At 46.1% G+C, this 24,274-nt stretch overlaps 2 protein-coding genes across 2 annotated transcripts; both read right to left on the reverse strand.

The window, feature by feature from the left end:
- Positions 1 to 3,756: 3,756 nt before the first annotated feature.
- LOC6587834 lies at positions 3,757 to 6,159 on the reverse strand. The gene has a single exon (XM_002013240.1). It carries the CDS (start codon positions 6,157 to 6,159, stop codon positions 3,757 to 3,759), a length of 2,403 nt encoding a protein of 800 aa, XP_002013276.1.
- Positions 6,160 to 22,339: 16,180 nt separating this feature from the next.
- LOC6587848 (putative odorant receptor 83c) lies at positions 22,340 to 23,873 on the reverse strand. Its single transcript, XM_002013241.2, has 4 exons — positions 23,071 to 23,873; positions 22,822 to 23,011; positions 22,606 to 22,761; positions 22,340 to 22,554 (listed from the first exon to the last, which is right to left on the reverse strand). The coding sequence occupies exons 1-4, from the start codon at positions 23,871 to 23,873 to the stop codon at positions 22,501 to 22,503; spliced, it is 1,203 nt and encodes a 400-aa protein (XP_002013277.1). The 3' UTR covers positions 22,340 to 22,500.
- Positions 23,874 to 24,274: the final 401 nt, after the last annotated feature.

The raw sequence follows: 24,274 nt of genomic DNA on the forward strand, positions 1-24,274 counted from the left end.
GCCAGGTTGTCGTTACCCTGCCGTCATACACCAAATGGACCGGATGTTAGAAAACTAAAGTTACCAGTTTTTTCATCACAGACACAGACGCAGACACAGTCAGACAGACAGACACACACATGTCTGATGCAAACAGGCTTGACCCGTTGAAGAACCATTCCATTCCCGTTGCGAATAACCGCCATTTGCTGTTTGGACGCCGGACCGTTGGGTTGATTTGGCTTTTAGTTTGCTTTAGGCACCCCTCGGGAGTTTCCCTTTTACCGGGAAGCTTTTCTTTGTCCATTTTAGTTTCCTTTCGGCCAAATCCCAAGTTTTGCATAGTATAAGGCTTTTAATTTTTGACATTTTATTTGACAAGTTTATGGTCAAAAAACTATTTAAATACCTAATGTAAAAACTTGGTAAAGATATGATGAGTGGTCTTATACTCAATCCAATCCGCACTGGCAGCTTTGGTTGCAATGAGGTGCTGGAAAATTGCATTCCTGGAGGGATGTTTGCACGGAATCAATACAATATAGAAATCGACTCGTAAAAGTAATTGCAAATGTTTGCAAAATTGCTATTTGATGACGGAAGTGCAATGCATTTCCCGTGTGCGCATACAGACAGACAGGTGGCGGTGGGGCACTTTCAGTTACTTGCCACCACGTGGGGTGGGAGGTGGGTGAACGTTGGGTAGCTGCGGCAACGCAGGGGCACGCACGGGTATATACTCGCCAAGCAACAGTTGAGCTGGGAAACCGCAACTCTTCAATATGGGATGCCCCAGAGTCGACTACTTGTTATAATTCTTATAATTTTCTGCATATACGTTGGCTTTTTGCTGACGCCAGCACTTCCGTTTTGATAAGGTGTCGTCATGCAGATAAGATTTACTTATATTCCTTTAATGGAGTGATATATTTCCAATGCTACTTTAATCATTTCAAAGGAGGCCATGAGTTACAGAAGAAAAACTCGTTGCATATGCTATACAATATGTAAAGGCATATTTATTCACCCGAATGGATGACCAGCGATTACAAGAATCTCAGACGGAGTGCCACACAACACCAAGCCAATGCCCATTTGCTGTTGCTGTTGCATTTCCCTGTGCAACATTTCACTGTCACTTATGCATGTCCGCCTGTCATTTAAGCGCAGCTTGACTCAGGCTCATACACACACTCACACGTATATTCTATTATATACATAGGTGGTGTATATGGTGTATATGTATGTATGTATATGCAGGCTATAAATGTTGTTTTATTAACGACCAACTGTCGTTAGTCGGACGGAGTGGGCTCCTCCGGCTCGGCTGCTTGGTCCAGTGAATTAAATTGTAAAGATTCCTCTTACATTCAATGAGCTCTTACTGGCTGGGTTTTTTTTTTGACTTTTGATAGTCCTTTACATTTTTCTGCTTTTAATTTTTCCTTTAATATCGTTATTAAACTTAATATGACGTTAAATATTTCGCAACAGATGCTAGTCATTAAAATCGTTCAAGGACTTTTCATTATTGGGATACTTTGCATAAGATTCATTGTTTGAGAAACCAAGAATAGCTAGCACGCGCTATCTGATTTTCAGCTTAAAAAATCGATGTTAAAGGTTAATTAAACACCCAATAAGGTGCGTATTTGTTGAGCACACCCCCTTAACCAGGACCAAACTCTGGTTCGACTGCTTAAGCTCCTGCTCGCAAAGGCAAATAAATCGTAACCAAGGTAAACTCGGAGATTCACCCTTAGCCATTTGGCAGATACGTCGATGCGCTGCATTATTAGGCGAGAGAAAGCTTTCATTAAACTGACAACGGGTGAGAAAACAAAGCGCGAAACTTCCGTGGCATTGCGTAATTGACTGACTGTCTGCTGTGCAACATTTTCCCCTGGACCGTCGTCGCCGCGACCAATGGGGAATAGCTTATAAGGCAGCGAAAGAGGGCGAAACAGTGCTAAAAGTTGCGTCCTTGTCATAGTTTCATAATACCCTCTGCAAAGTGTATTTATGATTTTCAGCAGATATTGGCGAAGCAGTGAGTTGATAAAGACAAGTCTTATTGATCCTGTCATCTGTTCGACATTTTTCACAGAGATCGGATCTGATCCAGAAATCGGATCGGATCGGTTCCAGGACCGGCTATAATAGTGAAAATGTGATGGAAATAAGGGTATCTTAAGCTTCGACTAACGACTCTTCAACGCTTCTATCCTTTTCATTCCGGGCTCCAAGTACAGAGCTGCCTTTAACTTGTGGCTTCACTGCGTTCCCCCTGGTTTTTTCTTCGACTTTTTTCGGCGCTTACTTACGATAACTTTATGACGCTTATCGCTACAAATGTGCTTGTATCTGGGAGCTCTGTGTATCTCTGTATCTGTATCTTTATTCCGCTTGCAAGTACATTCCGAGGGCGCAACATAAAAGTAAAGTGTAGCCAAGTTGATGCTGTCAGGGGGAGTTGCGCTGGGACAGGCGTGGAGAGCAGGAAGCAAGCTTCACTCCTAAGTAACTTATGCCATAATTTCACCCGCCCGCTCGCATTCCCACAACGCAAAAGCCCTGTCGCTGGCGCTGGCGCTGGCGCTGGCGTTGGAACTGGCACTGGCCACACTGGTGGCGGCGTAATCGCAAAAAGGAGTCGTCTGGCAAATATTATTTTTTATATTTATTCGACTTTTTTCGCCTTTTGCTGCTTAATGTTTATTATGAATGTTACTCGTGAGCGTATTTAGTTAATTTTATTTCACACAAGAGAAGTCGGAAAAACGGCCAACCAGTGCGTCCTCCCTAGAAGCACTGCCTAGTTACGACTGAATGTTTTTGCGAGTTTTTTCCCCGGACTTGAGTCGACTGTTGGCTGAAAATTAAGTTAACGCCGTCAACGCTTCGCCAGTGTCTCAGTTCGGTCTACTGGTGTAAGTATATGAGGGTGTCTGTGTATGTGTTTGTGGTTTTGCAAATTAGAAGCCAGTAAACATGGCAGAAGGCAGAAAAGGCATCCGCTTATCTGCGTTAAGTAGATGAGAAAAGTTTGTTGCTTGGCGCCACGTTGATAAGTTGAATTACATGCGCACACATATTTCCTCCATGGGAATCCTGACGAGATGGAGTCATGAACTCCCAATCTTTCATCTCCCATCCATCCAAATTGGTAGATATAGAGACACACTACCTAAGGCGATCCGGGCATATGCATTAATATGTTTATATTCACTGAGCTTTGGCTTTGTTAACAAGACGAACTTCGCATTGGTCCTCCATCCTGACTTGGCTCTTTTATGGCTCAGTGGCCAAGTCAGCGCCATTGACTTGGCCAACAGGAGCGGAGCAGAAGAAACTGCAGAAGGAGAAGGCAAAAGCACCAGCAGCATTAAATTGGCGACACTGTTGCCCAAATCTGCGCAGCTTAAATGCAAACAGCTCAACTTTGTTGCACTTGCAGCGGCAGTCTCCGCCTCCGTCTCCGTCGCTGGGCACTCTACGCTGCTCTAAAACGACCTTCAAATGAGGTGTGGCCACGGAGTGTGGGTGTGGCAGCGACTTAATTAGATTTCAGTTTACGCCAGCGCTGCACTTTATGGCAAAGGTTTAAAGTGACCGTTAGGTCGAACGACATTCCAAGCCCTTGAGATTGTGGCAGGAACGCTACTCGGGTAGATAGGATGCCCCAGTAGATAAAGAGGCGGATGGGAGAAGTATTTTATATTGTTTAATGCCACAAAGGTAACCAAATTTAAGAGTTTTATGTTAAAAAATCCTTCATTACTTCATTCTGTTTTTCTTAAAATAGAAAAAACGATTGGATGGTCCTGGCAAATCGACAAGTTCGCGAAATTGATCCAAATTAAATTTGTTGGGTTCATAGACGAAGGGCTCCTCTAATACCTCGGAGGTTTCGCTGGATTCAATCTCTATTCTAGTAGTTTGGCGGGTTGTTATGCCCAGTATGGCCCAGATGTCGTACTCCTCCTCTTCCTTTTCCTCGACCACCTCTTTGATGGACGAAATCCTGCTTCTGGGCAATGAAGGTCTAGAAATGAGGCACTCCTTGTATTTCCTATAATCGCTCTGCACATTTTCGATTAAAGGATGCTTTCGATTTTTAATCAGATCACATATCTCGTCGATGGGCGGGTTTTTTACCCAGTAATTGTTGCGTCGCACTATGATGTCCACTTGGAATTCTTGGTCCGAGTCTAGATCGCATTCGCGACAGTCGAAATATAGAATCTTTCTGTTTTGCTCTAGGGCTCGTATGAGGGCTAGTCCTACTGCGGGACCAAGGGGTATCGCCGCCATTTCCAGGCGACGCAGAGGATTATGGCTACGCAGCAGGATCCCAATGACTCTACCAATAGACGCCATGCTTGTTCTCCCATCTATGCCATTAATGTTGAGGGAATGCACGTGGCCGGTGCCATGGATCCAGTGAAAGAGTTTTCCCAGGGCATTGTCGCAGAGGGGATTGTGGGCCAGCCCTAGGTACTCCAGGAAATCATCTTCAACTTTGTGATGCGCCAGAGCCATGCCGATCACATCCATGCTATCCACGCCAAGACGGTTGTATTCCAGCTGTAATGTCTTGAACATCGTTGTGCGATCCATCATTATTTGCAGGGCATTACTGCAGTCATCCTGCATTTGGTCGTACCCGAAGTCGATCTCTTCCAGCGAGTCCATGAACCGAAGAGCACGAGCCAGAATGCCTAGATGTTTGCTGTCCATGAGACTGTTGCGCAGTCGAAAGATCTGGAGCTGCTTTAGGTGCAACAAACCCTTGGCCAGGTGCGTCATGTCGTCGTATGAGAATTTCAATTGGTAACTCTTAAAATGTTCGTGATTGGTGTCCGGTGTGCCCAGGAACTCCAATGTGAACGAGGTCAGGTTCTCAAAGAAGCGCACAAAGCCCAGATCAATGTGGTGACACAGCTCCGTGGGATAGTTGAATCGCTTATGGTGGCGCAACAACAGTCCCCTGTTGCGCATGTCGGTTTTTTGGTCTTCGTGATCGGATGGCTCCGGCTCGACGGGAATGTCGAAGACACCCTTTATTGCCTTTTTTTTTTTCTTTTTCTTTGTTTGCTCAACTGTGCGCCTGAACTCTTCTAGCATCTTCTCTCTTTTAAGGCGACGCTCTAGGTGTTTGGCATATTTCTCGGCAGCCAAATCCCGCAGCTGTTGGCGTGCTGCGTTGCGGAAATGACGCGCTTTGCGCCGCTCTGCAGTCTCGTCAAAGCTCTCCTGAGATGTTGACGGCGATGCTGATGATGCTGGTTTTATGTTTCCCAAAAAGGCCGTCTTTCTCTTAGAATCAATTGCAACAGAGGAGTCTGTCTTGTGCTCAGTTTCACTTGTACGGGGGGTCTGCTGTAAGACAGGTTTCTCCAAGACTGCAGAGGAGTCCTTCTTTGGCTCAGTTTCACTTGCACGGACAACGGGCTTTCGCACAGGCTTCTCCAGGACTTCTTCCTCCTCTTCACCCTCGTCCTCGCCCATATCCTCATCCGTATCAGGTTCGTCGCTGGATATAGGTTCCTCCTCTGAGGACTCCGAGGAAACATCTATTTCCCCCTCGCTCAGATCGTACTTGGCGAACACCGTGTCCGGCAGCGCCTGCAGTCTCTTTATGTGTATGGCTGTCACATATTCTTGGATCAAAGCAGCCAGCTCGGCCATCTGCGTCTCTGGCCAGAACGCTGCTGGGCAGCTCTCCACCAGCTCCACGTACTTGAGACTCAGACCTTTGGCTCTCCAATCGTACTCGTGCCAGCTCTTCCTGCGCAGCTTCTTGTCTGGGCACTTGGCGAACACAACACGTTGCCAGTAGCGCTGGTCATCGATAAAGTAGCAATCACTCAGCGGCAATTCCACGTCCAGTGCATCGTAAAGAACTCGCATCAATTCTGGTCTCTCCGCCACAATTTGTGGAGCGTTCCTGATACCCCGTTTGGCCAACGCCTTCACGCACAGGTTGGCCAAAGTATCCAACGAACCTTCTATGAAGGCCTCGGGGAAGACCTCCCGATTCTGTTCACTCTGAAGGCGCAGGGTATTCACCGAAGTCTTGTAAAGCTCATGCACTGCCACCATTGATGGATCATTGGGAAGGCGTATGATCCGCGCATCATGCGGCTGTACGACATTATCATCGTCGTTCAAGTCCATCGATCAAGTTTTCGCTGCTGTATGGTAAAAATAAGGAATATATTAGTATAGTATGTCTTTTGTTAGGCAATGTGGAAGTATGTTTAACTTCTCGAAGTTTATTTAGAAGATAATGTGATGATGTGATCTGTCTTCTATGGCTTTGGCTATAGACATTTTAATTCCGGATTACTGCATACTGCCTGGAGTTATTTGCTTTATTTAATAAGTGCTTGCCATGGCTAATTTGTAATAACTTACCGGAACTATTCGCAATTAAGGAGAACTTTAAGCATTTGCTAATATTTGCTGCTAATGTCCTAGCCAAGCACTCGGCAAGCACTCGAACCAAATTTAAATTAAGCTAACCTAATTGAGAAGCAGAGAACGGTTTCTTCTTGTGGCAAGACATAGTCCCACTCCCAGTCCCAGTCCCAGTCGCAGTCGCAGTCCCCTCCCCTCTCTATCACCATCTCCTTCCGCGGCTATGAGCTCACCTTGCTTCAGAGTGCTGCGCTTTGTTTTGATGGCGGAGACGCCTTCGGCTTCGCCTTGCGGGCTATTTTTGTACCTAATGAAATAAAAATAGATGTTGTTAACTGCTCGCTCGTTCAGTCTGCTCATCTTGTCTGTGTGCTTTTGTACTTTTCACTCAGATCGGTGATTGCCCCTTAGTCCAAGGATACTCCAAGTATGCAAGGACTGCAACTCGCAGGAAATCTTTCGCTTGTGAATCTATTCAGGGTTGATTGTCTTCTAAGAGTAAAACCCTCAGCATCTCCAACTCCCAATACGGATTAAGTGCATGCCAGAACGGATTTCTCGCCCTGGCTATTTCCCCTTCTCCCCTTTCTTTCTCAGTCAACGACAACTGCATTGCTAAGTGGAATTTTGGCCATGACTTTTGCTTTCGCTTCGTCAATCACCTTTTTATCTGGGACGACATTACCAAGCCAGCCAGGCAGCCACCGAGCTCAAGCTGGATTCGTCCTTACCAAGATGTCCTTCCTCGTTCACTTATGTCCTTCCTGGCCACATGCATGTGGCTTTGTATGTGTGCTTGTGTGTGTGCCAAAATTTATTACAACCTTTGGGAATTCTTTTAAGTAGTTGCTCGATTCAAAATAATTTTCCATTTATCACTGTGATAACAAAACAGTTTTTCCCCGACCAAGCGCGAAAATGGCAAAATAACATCAGAAGCGGCAATAGCACTAGCAGCGAACATTATGAGTGGGTGTTGGGCATTGGCAAGGAAGGAGCAAGAGTGGCAAGAGGCGTGGCAATGGCTTGGCCAAAATAAAGTGCTCTTTCGCAAATCTTGCTCTCGTTGTAGTCGCCCTGGGAGTTGGGCTGAAGACTTTCTGCGGTCGTTAGGGAGCCAGCAGCTCTGGCCTGACTTGGTGGGGGAATAGCCATCCGATGGAATGGGTATCTACTGGAATGTGGCGCTGCTGGCTGCTGGCTGCCTGGCTGGCTCTAATGATAAATGCGGGGCAGCAGGTGATTTAAAATAATTTTGGTCAGCGCGTGAAAAATACTTGTTGTTGCTGTTGTTTTAAAATTTTTGAAATTTACGAGCTGCCGTTCGTCTCCGAGCCAGACGGTCGGACAGACAAACCACAGCAAAGTAAAGTTCCACGGGCCGCCTCCAGGCGAGTCCAAAAAGTTGGTACAATTGCTTAGGAGACATGTTTGCAACATTTGCCCAAGGGATCCCAAATACGGGTGAAGCAGGAGGGAAGTCAACCCAGACCATATCTCCGGAAAAAAGAAGACATTTTCGTCGCGACACGTCCCAGTACACCTATAGATAGCATGGAAGCCACAAAAGAGTTTAGGTGAAACTTTGCTTTTGCATTTGCCGCATTCAGCCCAGTCCCAGCTCCAGCCCAGTAGCATATCCCGGCTTCTCTCATCGCCATTTCCGTACTAAGAATTTTTGGCTTGTTGACTTTACAAAGCTATGGCCCAAAAAGAGCTTGTCAGTGGCAGGAGCCAGGCAGACCGACTAGGCAGGTAGTGGTTCGGTGGGCCACGGCCAGACGCCATGCATCTTTCATGGCTGCGGCACAAAAACTTTCATTTGTGTTCGAACTAACTTTGATGAACCACCCGAAAACGTAGGGCGTAGTCCTGGCCACAACTCTCAGACCTCTACAGCAGCGAAAGCGGTACCGGCAGTGGCAGTGGCATCGGCAGATGCGAGAATTATGTGCTCGGCCCACTGAGCAGCTCGTGTTGCGCCATTAAGCACACTCAGAAGGGTCTCCCCTTGGAAATGGCAGTCCATCGACATCGATCCAGACAAGTGCATTTGCATAATTTGCAAAGTTTCCCTCTTGCATGTTGGTCAAGTTTCGTATTAATTTTTTTTGCATGTTGATTAAGTCATCAATTGTAAGGAACATATTGATTTTTATGGACATTGTGGGGACAGCAGATTCTTCGGAGTGTGATGGTGCAATGTCCACGGTCCAATGTTCAACCTGGAGCACAAAGGGCTGGTTGACAAATATTTGTTGATGCTTAGTGCTGTCGCTCTTGAAATTCGTCTTCATCAACTGATGATATTGGCTAAACACTGCATGGAATCGAGTGTTCGATAAATAGCTAAAATGCCGGACGGGCCTTGTCTCGATTCGTGTCCTGTGTCATGTCGTGCTCCGTTGTAAGCGATGCCCTTGCTTGTTTACGCAGGTCCTTGTCCAATCTTCAGTCGTGCCATAATTTGCTGTGTTTAACTAGCTTTCTATGCAGATTTATCTGGAAGGGGGTATAAGATCTCAGTCTGTGGGGATCCGACCCTTCGCATAAAATCTAACGACATCGGTGTCGTTCGATAGTTGCTGTCGGTAACATTTACATACTTTAGGGGAATTAAAATTCAGTCAAAAACAAAAAGAGAACCAACGAAAAGAATCTATGGAAAATGGTAAAAGTTTAGCATAAACTTTTGGTGCTTTACATGCAAAACTTGCAATTGGCAGTGGCCAAAAACGAACATGTTTTCCAGTCTGGGACTGATGCTGCTGCTGCTGCTGTTGGTGCTGCAGCAGAGTTTCTGTAAGCCGATAGGGTTCTTTGTTTTAACGACTTACTTTGCGGTCGGTCGACACTTTGCCTCGCTCCATGCAGTTCTTCTGCAGAGTTGCAGCGATTTTTGCTAGTCATTCATATCGAATAGAAAAATGTCCCCTCAGACAGACAAATGAATACTAAAACCAAAAGGTAAAAATAATAAATAGTAAGGGAAGAGACTGATTCTGACAATTGTTGATGTTTTACCCAAGGAGCAGACATGTGAGCTCTCAATTGAATGCTCCTGACATTACTGCTAACTTGTAGTTAATTTTAAGCACTGAACACACCTTGCCAACTAGCTGTCTTTCACTGATACTCGTCCCACACTGATGGGTGTTGTGTGTATGCAAACAGTCACATGTGTGGCATATTTTTTTTCTCATCAGACCAGATGCAATATAATCTCCTTAGCCACAACGCATTTGAAATGTCATCCTCGTTTTGCCCGCTGCTGTTTTGTTCTGGGCCCCAACTGATGAGGGTCGTCGTCGCCGTGCAGCTGACGCACGAGGACGCGGACGAGGACGAGGACACAAGCGCGCAATGTGACGGTGTGTTTGTGTGTGTTGGTGCTTTCAATTAAAATTTCAACGTGCACGTAACAACTTTTATTGAAATTACGATTGCAGGCAGGTGCACACACACACGCACAGAGAGAGAGAGCAAGCGCACACAGAGGAATGCGTCCAGGGGCATTGCATACTTTATGGCATACTTTTGTCAGAAGAGATGACATAGGCATACCATGCGGGCAGGCATTTGTAGAACATGGCTCTAATGAAGCTCGAATCGTGTTGGGACAATCCGGGTTGCCATTCAAAAGGCGAATGAGAGCAGAAGCACTCGCACTCCGGACCGAGGGAAATGAAACTCCCCATCACTGTGGCAGAGTTCCGCATACCGCTCCACAATGGAGGAGTGCAACGAGCGCCATGTTGAGGTCACGTGAGCAGCATTTTGCACTCGAAAACATTATCAGCGTCAATTAATAATGCGGATATTTGATTAATGTGAACGCGTCGGACTACACAGCTGGCGGACTCTTCAGCATCAGCATCAGCTTCAGCCCTATAAAAGGAAAAGGAAGCAGCAGTGAAACGAACGAACTTCAACTGTCACAATAAAACTTGGCACTCTTCTTTCTTCCTATTCATGTATTCACATAATCCAAGATGAAAAATAGATTTTACCGAAAAATTTCACTGTGCAAAATGCTGACAAGGACATTCCGGAGCAGGGCTCTGCTCCAACTGGAGCTCAACGGTGTCTGACGACAGTGGGGTGAATGGTGGTGGTGCTGCTGGTGCTGCTGGTGCTGCTGGTGCTGTAGTCGGCGGTCAATGCGGCGGTCCCGGCTGGCTGACTGGCTGAGTGGTTGGCTCCTCCTTGCCCTGGGTTGTTACATCAGCTAAATGGTTAAGCGCACTAGTAGTCGAAGTTCGAGCATAAAAAGACTGCTACAAATTTTATAAAAAACAAAAAGGACTGCAGACCGGCGACGGCGACTGCCCTAAATGCTCCTGAAATTGCCGTTGGTTTTTGCTTTCGCTCTTGTCCATCGACCGTTCCCATTACCCCCCCTCCCACTGTCACCCTGTTTGCTCTTCTCACATTGCTCTTTCGGGGCCCGAGTGACTTTGCTACATGACAATGAAAATCTGCATTGCTTTTATTTCGTTTGCCTTTCGAATGCTCTTTTCATGGAGCATAAGAACTTTGTCAATGATGTGGAATAATCGATTGCCATTGGGATTTTCTTCTTTAAGTTACTGTCGAGTTTTTCCTCTTAAAGGGTAAGAGTTTCACGGTGTACTCGAAATTTTCTTTAAAAAATTAATTGAAATACAAACAGTTTATAGCTGGCAAATCTTAAAATGGTTAACAATATATAATTTTTGCTTTTCATCGATCCCTGCAAGTGCATTTAAGGCCTGATCAAACAAAGAATCGAATTCAAGGCCTCGTTTTTGCCCGTTGGGTGGGTGCTTCGTTTGAAAATTGTCATTTTAGTATTCTGTGTTCGGCATTCTCCAGTTTGGCTGATTTTCTGCTGTTTCTGCAGATTCTCAACTTCGTTTTTTGCGCTTCTTCCACTACCACCCAACAGCACCCACCCACCCATGGCCATGCCAACGCCCACTGCCCACCAATCGGTCCATTTGGTTGACATTGCTGAATTAAACCAATCACTACTATTTTCACACTTAACTTGCAATTTGCATAAAATATTACCCAAGACCCAACAGTCAAGCTGCCGGCGAGGACAGGACGAGGGCGCCGTCGCCCAATGAGAGAAGACGCTTGGGGCAGTGTGGCATGGCGAACCCTCCTTCAATAAGGGTCGAGGGCGGGACGAAGGGTGTTGCTGAAGTACGCAACCATTGACAGTTGCGTGTGAATTTATTTTATTTCTTTACGTATATTTTACATACACACGCAAACACACATTTGCATTCGTGAAAGGCATTGAAATCGTATTTTGTGCATTTTCTTTTGCCGAGCGGAAAAATATGTGTTGCCCACTCTTGTGTGCCGCCATGTTCAACACGTTCCGCCATTGTGGAGGCCCAGGCAACGCGCGAGAGAGCTCTTAAAAAGACACAAATACATTTTAGTTAAAGCGCTCGGCACGGGTCTATAGCGTGTGTGCAGTCATTAGTCCAAATGTTGCCTAAAACTGAATACTGAAAACTGAAAACTAGAAACTTAACTAAACACAACTCGAAACAAAGCATTCCGCTACATTTAACAAATGGGTTAGAGGGCATGTTTGAGGAGCGACATGTGCGCCTCCCTTTGAGGAGAGTGTCCTCGCGCCTAGGAAGTTAAATGCCCGTTTTGCACATGTCCAAAACAGAGAAATGGCATCGTCTTTACGGTTCCCCCTTTTTTGGATGGTTTGTGTGAGTGCGTGTGTGTGTGTGTGCTCGCGTGTTTTTGTCGTAGACAAAGGTAAAGTGCGTGGAGCAGCAAATCCGGTCCGGAAATTTGCATTTGATGTAAGCTTTGAGGCAGGCAGTTGGGCAAGTGGATTCGAATGGTTGGTGGCACTTATTCCAGGAGCTCTTTGAGAGAACTCCTTAAGAGCCTCCGCGGGGATTCAGATTCAGCCACATGCAAACATCACAAAATAGCTTGAATTGGTAGGGAAGAGACGATCTGAACTTTTTCGCTGACCTCTTCACTCGGCCCACTCTCGTTCATTATCTACGTCAAAAAGAACATCATTAGAGCTCACAAAAAATGGCTGGCCAATGGCTGTACTCATGTCGAGCGCTATTTAAAATGTTGAAAATTGAATTGTTACGCTTACATGCACTCAAAACACACACTCTCGACATGCATGCTCTCTGGTACTCCAACGAGTGGGTGTGCGTCCTGGCTGTTATGTGGCATGGGGCTGAGTGCAGTGTGTGGAGAGCGAGCGAGGAGCTTTTGGCATTGTGTTAACAAATACACTTAGGCAAACACATAATTTCGAGTATTTAACTAAAATAAACAGGATGTAAAACATTTTATTGCATGCGCTGGCCCCCAGCGACAGCAGCAGCAGCAGCAGCAGCATCGCTTTGCATTTTAACAGTTGCACACACACACACACACACACACACACACACATACGAAGGGAGATAGAGGAGCGGACGTGCAGACAATTGCACACACAGATACTCGTGCATTTGCATTTTAGTCACTTGCACTTTTGGCTGCTGCTGGCGATGGGGATGGCGATGGGGATGGCGATGGCGATGGGAGAGCAGTGTGAAGAAAGAGAGTGGAATGTGCATGTGGGTGGTGCGTTCAAAGAGCTCAAAGTTACTGGAAGCTGCATCTCGCCAGGCCAGGCCGGCCCAGGCCAGTCTCTTTATCTGTCAGTCAGTCAGTCAGCCCGTCGGTCTCTCACTCGTTTGGCGCCTGGCACTTATGCACATTTCCATTTGCAATTGTTATTTCCGTCTTTGTGTTCATGCATGTGAATGGCTCGAAGCGTTTTGCTTGCCGCTTGCCGCTTGCTCCATGCTACTCGCTCTTGCTTCATTCTACTTGCTTCTTTGCCCCAAACAATATGCCGCTTTAAGAGCACGCGTAAATTCTCATAAAAACTTGGCATGCAGCTAATTAAAAGAGCTGTAAATTATGTCTCCCTGCGCGTGTGTGCGTGTGTGTTTGCAGCAACTAAATGCAAATTCCAACGCTAACTAGAAGAGCAGTTGCTCTTTGGCGGCTTCTACTTCTACTTCTATTCGGCTGCTGGGTGGCTGGCTGGCTGGCTGGCTGGCTGGAACGGTCACCGTCACCTTAATTAAAATGCACAATTTTGCACTTTTGGCCAGCGCCGTTTTGTGCTGCATTTGCATTAAAAGCAGCGGACTGGTCCTGGGCCCCGTCCCAAGTCCCATACTAGCCTCCACTCCACCGACGGGAACCCCCTTGGCGACATCGTTTCCTGGCCCACTGTCATGCAATTTATTTGCCGACTACTTTACACTTTTGGCGCTGCCTTCGAATTGGGTTTTATCTTTGTACCTTTTTTATATTATTTATAACTTTGTCCCAGCAGTCGGGAGGCTGCACTACAGTTGTAATTTTGGTGTGCGGTCTGCGTTCATTTCGCGTGTGAGCGAGCTCGTCCCTCTCTCTCTCTCAATGGTTCCATGGCTGCAATATTCACAATTAAAAAGCTCAACACCAAATTTACATTGTCGCTTGATGGTCACAGGCACAGACCAGGAACCGAGACAGACATCATCATCATCACCAGCGTCCACAGCAACAGCGGCCGTGTCAGAAGTGGCAAGAGCTGGTTCTGGCAGCAGTGGCAGAATATTTGTTTCGGGGCATGCCAATTGCTTGGCATAACATGCCGCAGTTGAGAAATTGGCAGTTGGGAGACCAGGAGACCAAAACCGTACAGGGTAATTAGTTGTCGATTCATTGTCCTCAATGTCTTCGCTATTTTTATTTTGTTTGGAAGAGAGAGAGGGAGGCTCGACTGTGACTTGGGTGCACCATAAAATCGTAACGCCACTTTATGCGTTTTATGCTTTATGACCACAAATGAGTGCACACAATGCAACAGTCAGACATCAGAAGCGCCCCGGGAGTCTACGAGTGAGAGTGTGTGTGGTGGAGTGCGGTGCAACTTTTATGCATGCGCACATAGAATTTGATTATGCCACGCTTGGCATTTGCTCTGCACTCGCTCATTTTTTGTTGGCCTGCTGCTTTTTGTGTTGTATAAATGCTGAACTTTTTAATTTTAATTGTTAAAAGCTTTTTTGTCAGCGTGGAGCCAGTAGGTGGACACGCAGCCTGCTTCTGGAGCCCCACTCTGGTGCCCCAACTGCTTGCCTTGGCCATAAAAATTAAGCAACTTAAATGCATTTAAATGCATTCCCACAATCACAGCAGCAGCAGAACAGTAAATCCAGTGACCAGGCTGGACCAGGCACAGCTCCAGAGACTCCACATATGGCGGTCAGTGATGTACAGAGTACAGAGTGAAAAGTTTGCCAGCCATGTGCAACAGTTTGCCTTGTCTGATAAATTAAACAGCAGACGCGAGCAGCAGACGAGTCGCGAGGACTCTGAATACATGACCAGTGCCAATGCATTGGCTTCGTTGCCACTGCAATTCTGTCGTTAAACTTCTGGCTGGCCATAAACCACGCGAATTGGCTACCACTTCGCCTCCTGTCAGCCTGCTGCTGCTCCTACCTGAAACTGAATCTGAATTTGCCTCATACTCATGCTCATGCTATATTTAAGCGTGGTCATGCCTGCGCTGCGATCCATAGATAAATTGTCGGCGCGTTTAATATGAAAAGTTATGGTTGTGGCAATTAAAATCTGGAAAATGAAAGCCTCTTTAAAGGTTCAACCATATCGACGATGAGTTATCTTTGAGAGAAAAGGCAAGCGAATGATTTAAATTTCCAACATTTTTCAAATTAATGAATATATTATAATGAATTTTGTTTGAATTGTGGAATTTGTTCCTCATGCTTGTTGGGTTGCTCTCATAATTATGTTAGCTCTGTTTTGTTGGCATTCATAACGAATAACTATATAAACGAGACAGACTTACGCTCTCACATGCTCGACAGGCGCGTGCTCACAAATTTCGTAATCCTTTAACAAGCCTGCAACTTCCGGCTTCTGGCTCTGGCGCACGACTCCACAAGCGCTTGCCTGTTGTCGCCTCCCGCTGCTGTTGGTGTGCTGTCATTGTCTTCGGCCTCATCATCGCATAATTAATCTTCAAAAAATCATCAGCCGTCGCAGGCATTAATCTTTGTTAAAACGTTTCACGCAACTTTTAGTCCATTGTTACATATACGCCGTGTGTGCCGCATACAAAACGAGCGAGCGGGATGTGTTTCCCTCTATCTCATCTCATAATTGTACAGCCCTCGCCCTGCTAGATGCTGCTGCTTTTGCTCTTGGTGCTGGTCCTGGAGTAATTTAATATGTGCTCCGAGGCGTGCTTTGTTTTTATTTACTAATTTCTTTTGACAACAGACTTAAAGCTCGCAAAAACAAGCCCCATTTAAAGGGCTTTTTGTACGCGATGGTTCCGGGCACTGTCCTTGTTTCTGTCCCTGTCTCTGTCTCTGTCCCGGGCATATGCAATCGAAGTCAACTGAGTTCACTTGACTTGCCTGGGCTGGCGGGCTGTCTGGCTGGCTGGTTGGTTGGTTTTGTTCCTGCAATGATAAATGATATCCCAACATAATGCAATTGTTGACAGGGGGAAAAAAGGGTGTTTGAGGCAGCAGTCGCGTCGTCAGCATCTTCGATGATCCGTGTGGGTGATTATAATAGAAAATAAATGAATGATATGTTTTTGACACGTCGCTGCTGTCATTGCTCTCTCTTCATTTTTACATTTTGTGTCGTCCTCGGGGCACTTCTTTAAGTTTCAGACCCCGCGGCACGCACACGAGTCAGTTAAAAGGAAACGGCATCTTTGGCATTGACAACAAGCATCTGCAACAACAGCAACAACAGCCACCTTCTTCGTTCTGCCTCTTCGCCTCTTCATCATGCTCAATTTGCGCGAATTGTGTTGTCTTGTCGTGTCTCGTCTTGTTGCTGTCTGCTGACTTGTCTCGCTCGCTCTTTGTTCGGCATGGCATTTTCCTCGCCTCACAATTGATTTAAATATTTTTGACACTTGTGCCAGATAATTGCTAACATTAATCATGGGCTACCAGCTGTCGTATCCCCTTCCCGCTGTCAGCTTCTCGTTTTTATGCCTTGCCTGCTCTCGTGCGCTCGTGTGAAGCCTTGAAAATTACGTCTTGTCGCAGTCATAAAGCACAAAATTCTTCATATTTATTTTTGTAGCATACTTTTGTGCGCATACCGCATTAGGCATTGTCTGCTCGGTTTTCTCTGCGCTGTGTATATGCTCGTGTGTGTGTATATGTGAGACCTCCTTGACCTTTGAGTCACTTCGAGGCAGCAATTAGTCGCAGGTCTTCCGACTGTCCCACTCACATGACTGCAATCTGCCAGCAATCTGTTCAGGGCTTCAGTTGCCACCCACCTCGTCAATTTATCACCAAATCAATCAAATGCTTTAGGCAAAGCTAACATCCTTCTCTTCCTTTTCGACATAAGAGTGAAAAATGTGTGCGAACCTAGTCCAGCCATGGCTGGCGTTTGATCGTTTGCCGTGAAAATTTATTTGATTGCTTGCTATAAGCAACTTCAGCTAATATGATACAAGCCGATCCCCCGCCTGGTCGGAACCAATAGCGAATAAATAATGCCAAGTGGCTATGTCTATCCGTTTGGTTGGAGGCGAGGGCGAGGGCTAAGGCGTGGCTGTCGTCGCTGTTAGTTGAGCTTTATTAACTGTCTGTGAAGCTCTGCACAGGAGCACGGCAGACGGGAAAGAAGCGCACGCAATCTCGGCAGAGCATCTCTATGCCCTGGATTTGGTCCTCTGTGGATGGGTGTGTTTGCTGGCCAAATTGCTTGTGATGAAGACAGTCAAGCGTCAATCAGTCAGTCACTGGCGATGGCAATGGCACTGGCAATGGCACTGGCAGTGAAGCTCTGACTGTGTGCCTCAGTCTCTCTATGTCTCTGTCTCAGTCTCATTCCCAGTTACCGTTTCCGTCGACTATGTATGTATGTCTTTCCAAATGTCCTTCTGGCTGTCAGTTAACATGCCTTTTGCGTTTGCCATGGGGCAATGGTCCTGGTTGGCCATGGCAGCAGGCCCCGCCCGTCTCCGGTCGTCTCTCCTCTCGTCTCGTGGAGAGATAATCACTTTGGGAAATTGCTCATGAATGATTTGTTGGCATAAATCAATTTGATTGATGAGCGTCAATATACTTATATGCCGCTTTGATGTGGGCAATTCCAATACAGCATCCAAACAGACATATCCTACACATAGGGGCAAGTACGAGTACGAGTAGGCGAGTGTGGGTGGTGCGTTTTGTGGGTGGGCTTTGTGCAGGGACCAACTAATTGATCAATTAAACATCAATTGCCTGGCCACGGAGCTGCGGGTCGTCTTCGTTATTCGATTCTTTATAGACATTTTTTCCTCTTGGGCTACTACCCTCATCATCAAGAGAGTGCGGTGCGGTGCGGTGCGGTGGTGCGGCGGGAACCGAGCCCCTGCTCCATTAAGCAAGAAACTGGTGAAAACTTTCTGCTATTTCAACTTGAGTTGTTATGACACTTTTAATAACTTTATTATTGCATTTACATAGTAGCAAGACACGCCAAGAAGCAGCACCAGCAACTTGCCCTGGTTAAGTGTGGCGCTGCGACTCCTGGGCTGCCTCCTAGCCCCCTTGCCACGGTGCCACCTTTTTCCACCCTGCATATGCTGCGAGTTGCTTTTAGGTGAGTGTATGTTTTGGTTATGTGTGTGTGTGTGTGTGTGTGTGTGTGTGTGTGTGTGTGTGGTGGGATGTTTCTTAGCTGTCTACGCAATTAAAAGTTTAATATAATTAAATGGTTTTATGACTTTGACTGTACCGTGCACTCGGGGCACGAGTCGCCTCCCCAAATGCATCCGCACGGAGACATGTTTTTTGAAGTCGCATCTTAAGACCCTGTCTGGTAAACACGTGCACTTTAAAATCCCCCCAAAGCAAATAACAAGCTGATGGCGAAAACTGGAGCAAGCGCTCCCCATAGCTCGCCTTGCCCTCCTCGCTCCCGTCAAAGTGATTAAGCCATCAAAGTTTGCTTTCGACACGCAGCATTAACGCTTCGACTTTCCTTAGCTGTAGCTGTGGACCAAGTGTGGGGCTGTAGGGCTGACTATCATTTCGTCTTCCCGATAATTACTTGGCCAGCGCGAAGTTTCGGGCAGACATCAGCAGAAATTAGCTTGCAGTAGTAGCCAGCAGATGAGAAAAAAGATTTTCTGGTAATGTCGTCGTTCCAGTAGCTGTTCTTGTCGCTACAAATCTCGAGCGACAGCCCGTACGATACTGGGCGTTGCTAATAAATGATGGCAGCGGGCACGCCCCCATTCACATGAGGACATGCGATTGCCTAATTTATTTATGCCCAAGTCATGTGTTCGATGAAGACAGAAATTTGGAAAAGAGTCGGAGGTATAGGAGCCATAGTCTGATTAGTATTTGAATACATTTCTCTAGTATTCATTATAACTTAATCACTGCAATTATTTCAGCATTTAAAGTTTTGTTGAAGCCTTGGCACTGCCCTCGACCAAATATTTCATTCATTTGCATAAACATCTCTAGTTACGGCACAATCCCAAGCCCATACAAAATGGAATTTACCGCAGAATGCAGAAGGCAGAGGGCAGAGGGCAATTCTGTGAACCGATAGCCGGACCCAGTCTGGGTGCCTAAAGCGATTGTCCCATCAGAAAAATGCTCCACAAATCATGCATAATATAAATTAATAGCCATCAACTCTTAAATTTCGGCAACATTTTTAAATCGGGATTCAGCCGAACCGCCTCGGGACCAGGGACAGGGGCAGGGCCAGTGCTCGGGCTTGGGCTTGGGACCGCCACCCGCCGTTTCATGGCAAATTAGTAACTCGTGGGCATTTTAATTGCGTCCAGCAGTAGATGGGGATGGTACGGACGGGAATGGGAATGGGAATGGTGATGGGATGGGACGGTCGGGCAGGCGCAGTTATGTGCGTCAAAAAATAAAATGAATTCATTTGTACCCTTTTCAAAGCCGCATAAAAGAAGGCTAAGACACGGAACGCGGTTACGGGCCCCAAATGACTTAACTCATTTAATGTGGCTCTAATGGGATACAATTTAAATTTAATTGATTTGCCCGACATGCTTTTTATGGCCGCAAGAATTTCTCTAAATTAAAAATGCCTTTTTTCCGTGTGGTTAAGGCGGGCGCGGGCGTGGGCCTTGGCGTGGCCGTTGTGTCCAACGTGTAGGGCAAAAATGTGCGGCGCTCAAAAAGCGGCAAGATTAATTCCTGTTTTGTGCTCTCCATATTGATTAAATATGCAGCGGGCGACGATGGCGTCCCAACGAGTGCCTGACAACACTACTATGTTTTTTTCAGTGGCTCGCTGATTTATTGGTTTAATGCACCCGGCGCAGTCCTGCCACCCGCATAAACAGAGCGCAACAAACCGCAGTGGGCGTTGGGACAACAATGGTTGTGGGGGTACTGGGGGACGAGAGAACCTTTGCTGCCCGCAAACATTTCTTAGCTTGGCAGCTAATTTATGTGCGCACGCGGCAGGAAAATGCTGGCAAAGGATACGCCAGGCAGTGGCAGGAGCCACCAAGGCCGTCCCCCATTTCCCGCATAGTGAGAATTATGTTTCAAGAAGTAGACGGTAGCGATGGAGCTGGGGCCGGGATGGAGAATGGGGCGCAAGTGTCAGCGAGCATAAAAATTCGCATTTTAATATTTGCCAGTAAGCTGCACTGCGTTGGCAGCTGATTTGCCATAGGTCCCGGCCCCTGTCCCGGTCCCGTTCCCGTTCCCTCCACCGTCTATTCGTCTACCTTCTTCCTTGGGCCATCCTGGCCATCTCCCGTCTAGCGACGCTGGTCCCTCCTCCTTTGGCTTGTTTGCTCGCCATTTTATCTGTGCCCAACAGCTGGCGTTTGTTTGCGGTTCCATCGCGCGTTGCGTGTTGACTTTTGTGTCTGAGCCACCTTTCAACTGCAACTAATTTATTTTATTTGCCAGCTGACGATGCCTTCTACTCGCCTTCCGCTTGCTATCCTAAGTCTCATTTACAACTGGCATGTCTCTAAATATGATTCAAAACAAGAATTAGAAAATGTACTGCTGTTGGTGTTGCCGCTGCAATTGACACTAAGTGCTTTGACGTTAAGAGCGTAGAGTGCTTGCCGCCACGGTGCGGGTCCGCATCAGTGCCTTGGACAGGCTGTAAATGAGTTTTGTTATCTGCGAGCCAACAAGCAAAAAATTGCATTAGTCGTGCCACCTGAAGCTGCAACAGGATGGGATGCGACTGGACTGTCGCCGGCTTGTCGGAGTGGTTCTCACGGAGAACGGCGTTACGCCAAGCAGTTGCATACTTAGTCTGCTCTACGGCTGCTGTCTCCCTAACAGTATGAGTATAAGTATCAACGAGTCACTGGTCGCTGGCTTTCGGATTAATTATTGTACAGTTACGCCTTTCCAGGTATCAATAACACTTAGGGAGGGGCGAACCGGGACGTTTCCGCTTCCAAACCAAGCCCGGGATCTTGGCCAAATCTTGTCCAAGCCTCCGGATGGGACTACCCTATCTGCAATAGTTTGCTCTGCACGGTCTAGGCAGTGAGAAGAGGCATACGCCCATGCGGCAACAATTAGTAGGTCCCAGTGAGCTGTGGGAGGTTTCCCCCCTCCCCGGCTACCGACATAACCTAACCTATTGTACAGTTGACGGCATATTTAAATAATCAAAGTCACATTTTACACACATTAAAATTAGGTATGGATACCAGCAATTAAGTATGGAAATCCACCCATAGTTTAATACTCAAGTTAATCCGGACTGCTACGAAAAACCGCTTTGTATTTTCGAGACATATATCTGTGATGAATTTATAACGGATAGTGGGATTTTTTTGTTGAATTTCGTGCTAAATAAAAGCGGAAACCCATGCTCATTCCGTAAAGAAATCGGCCTTGAAATTGGAATTTAATACACCAAAAAGTGATGGGTTTTTTGGAACCCCTGATGACCTCAGATTATGTTGATCTGTTTGCTGGTTCTTTTGGGACAGTTCGCCATAGAATTATGGAAATATTTTTACCAATAGCAATTAAATGTTGCTGAACTTTTGAATGGTTTTGGCTTTCAGTGCTGCTAAATGAGTAAACAAAAACTCAACCCGCTTGCTCCCATTATTTAGCATAATTAAATAGCGCATGGAAAATAAGTAAATTATGGAATGTGAAACGCTCGTAAATTTCCCGCTTATTGCGTTTCGTTTCACATCCGAAAGGTCGTTGAGTGCGTTGACCAAACTGTTGCTCTCGCACTGCTCCTGCTCTCCTACTCCTGCTTCATGCTTTCCTGCTTTCCTTTTCCTGCTGCTGTTGCTGACCTTCTGACTGTTGATTTTATTAAAATCATTTCAGTTTTAATGTTCATTGGACAGGAGCAATAACAGCAAAAAGAACAGCACACTTGATTACTACTGCATTATTATAACGTTACAATAATGATTATTCTTTTTTTCCCAGCAGCGTAGCGTCCCAACCACATTTATAAAATGTGCATTAATCATGGCCTGGTCGGGGCTATTAATGTCTGCTGGCGAAAGCCAAACAAGAAGATGCAGACCAGGACCATTTCAAAAATAAATTAAATTTTTATGCGTATATGCGAAATATATTAAATGTTTTGTGCATAAGAACTCCCCTGTTAATGAGACGCACAATTAATGCAATCCAGTCGGAGGCTCAACGAGTATAAACTCAATTCCATAAATTCAGGAATTCAGCGTTTGGTAATTAGTGGCCAAGGTTAATGTGCAGACGGGGGACCTTACGACCGGAATCCTGGCAGGCTGAAGACGGGTTCATCATGGTTCCAATAACAGCTACAAAAAATTGAATCTGAAAGTTTTTCAAACTCGGATTAACGTACAGAACGCCTCTGTTTTTCCAGCTCTTTTTCAATGGAAATCATTATGCTTTTTTTCTTGCTACCCCCAATCCCCTAGAGAACTAGTTAAAGCTCTCCATTGCCTAGATCTATATCCCCATCTGTTAATTTCATAAAAAGTGCTCTAATATACGGAGCATAGGAATGAGGTGCTTTCTATGTGCGATTCTGCATCATCATCATGGACAGGCTGTAAATGAGTTTTATTATCTGCAAACAAATTGCATTAGTCGCACTCTCGATGGCTTGTCACAGACTTGCCTGCAGAGCGGTTCTCACGGACAGCGGCAGGATGCCAAGAAGTTTAATACTTTGCGGATTCTGTGCCTCCCGCAGCATCGGCCCCAATAGTTTGCGCTGGTCGCAGCTCAGCTCCTGCCAGGACACACTGCAGATGCTCTCGTAGACCTGGTCGTACTGTGAAATATGAAGGATATAGGATAGAGGATAGATACATCTAGATATGCTAAAACTGACTGCGAATTCAATTTTGGTGCCCAAAACGCAATAGACAGACATGCTGTAGGCTGACACCAAAAAATATATTGCCGATGGCATGTGAAAACTAGTCAGTATGATGCAGAAGCTGAGCATCACCGCCACGGCCATCGACAGCACCTGAGTGGCAATCAGATCATGGTAGAGTTCATTCACAGTGTGGCAGTAGCTGGAAAAAGTATATAAGAGCAATCTGTAAGCCTGTAATTATTTATGTTCTCTGCCTACTTCGTGAATAGCTGATGCCACTTGATCACATCTAAAAGCAGCTCCTGTCGCCTCTCCTCTCCTGTTATGGTGGCACCCAGACTAACCAGAGCTCTGGCCTCGGTCTTGCGGTCCAGAGCAGCGTTAAGGTCGTCAACCTTGAGCTGTAAAATGTCCGCAAACGCAAAGATTTGAGAGAGACCAAGAAGGACAAACAGGTCGCCGGCATAGAAACCGCAGCCGGCGACACCGATAGTCACCAACTGAATGAGATAGGTGATTGAGTAGCAGGCGTTGTTCTCCAGCGGCAGGCCAGGGATTTGGTACTGCATCACAGTGACCCGAGTGCCATCATACAGGAGCATTGCCATAGGAAGGATCGTCATTAGCAAAAACGTGGCCATGTACCCGTTGCGTATGCCTCGCATTAAGCCCAGCAATCGATCGATGTTCATGTCCAGCGTTCGATAATGTACATCTGACTTTCCCTCGTACTCTTCATATACGTTGCAGGCAAAAAAGGTGAGTCTCTTCATGGTCCGCTGCTTCAGCAGACAAGTTAAGAACTTTCCCAAACCATGGAACAGGCCTCCCATCATCAGACTGGCTTTCAGGCTCACTCGCCAGTCGCCGCCATTGTCGACCATCGAAAAGATTGTGAAGCCTGTGTAGTTGACAATTGCAAAGGTTGTGGTCCAGGTGCGGTAATTGAACTTTACTTTAGGGGCCAAAACATCAACCCCCAAAAGATTGGTCCAGATGTTAATGTTTTTGGTTAGCTGCCGAAAGCGTTTGGCTGGATTCACTGCCACAGGACTGCTCATGGTGGACTACTCGTAACTGAAGGATACGTCAAAGGTTTGCGCTTATATAGGACAACATCTATTTGTTTTTACTGAAAGTTCACAGCAATTATCCACATTACTGGATAATTATCGTTTACAGCGATATTAAACAGAAATGAAAATTGATTTTTTAATCGGAGCAATTTCGTGTTAACAACTGCATATTATCTCTATCACTTTGATTGAACCTTCCACCTGATATTTCAGAAGCCGTTGGATTCTACTTTAATCTAAGTTATGCATCCATATTCTATATGGAAACCACCATTCAGGTGTTTCTCATTGTTGCTCAACAAAGGGCATGCAAAGGGAAGAGATAAAAAGAAAGAAAGAAAGACTATTTCGCTTTGGGTTATCCGACCATCCAATAATAATACAAT

The sequence above is a fragment of the Drosophila persimilis genome, unplaced genomic scaffold (genome assembly GCF_003286085.1).
Source record: "Drosophila persimilis strain 14011-0111.01,24,50 unplaced genomic scaffold, DperRS2 tig00000000-arrow-pilon, whole genome shotgun sequence".
NCBI lineage: Eukaryota > Metazoa > Arthropoda > Insecta > Diptera > Drosophilidae > Drosophila > Drosophila persimilis.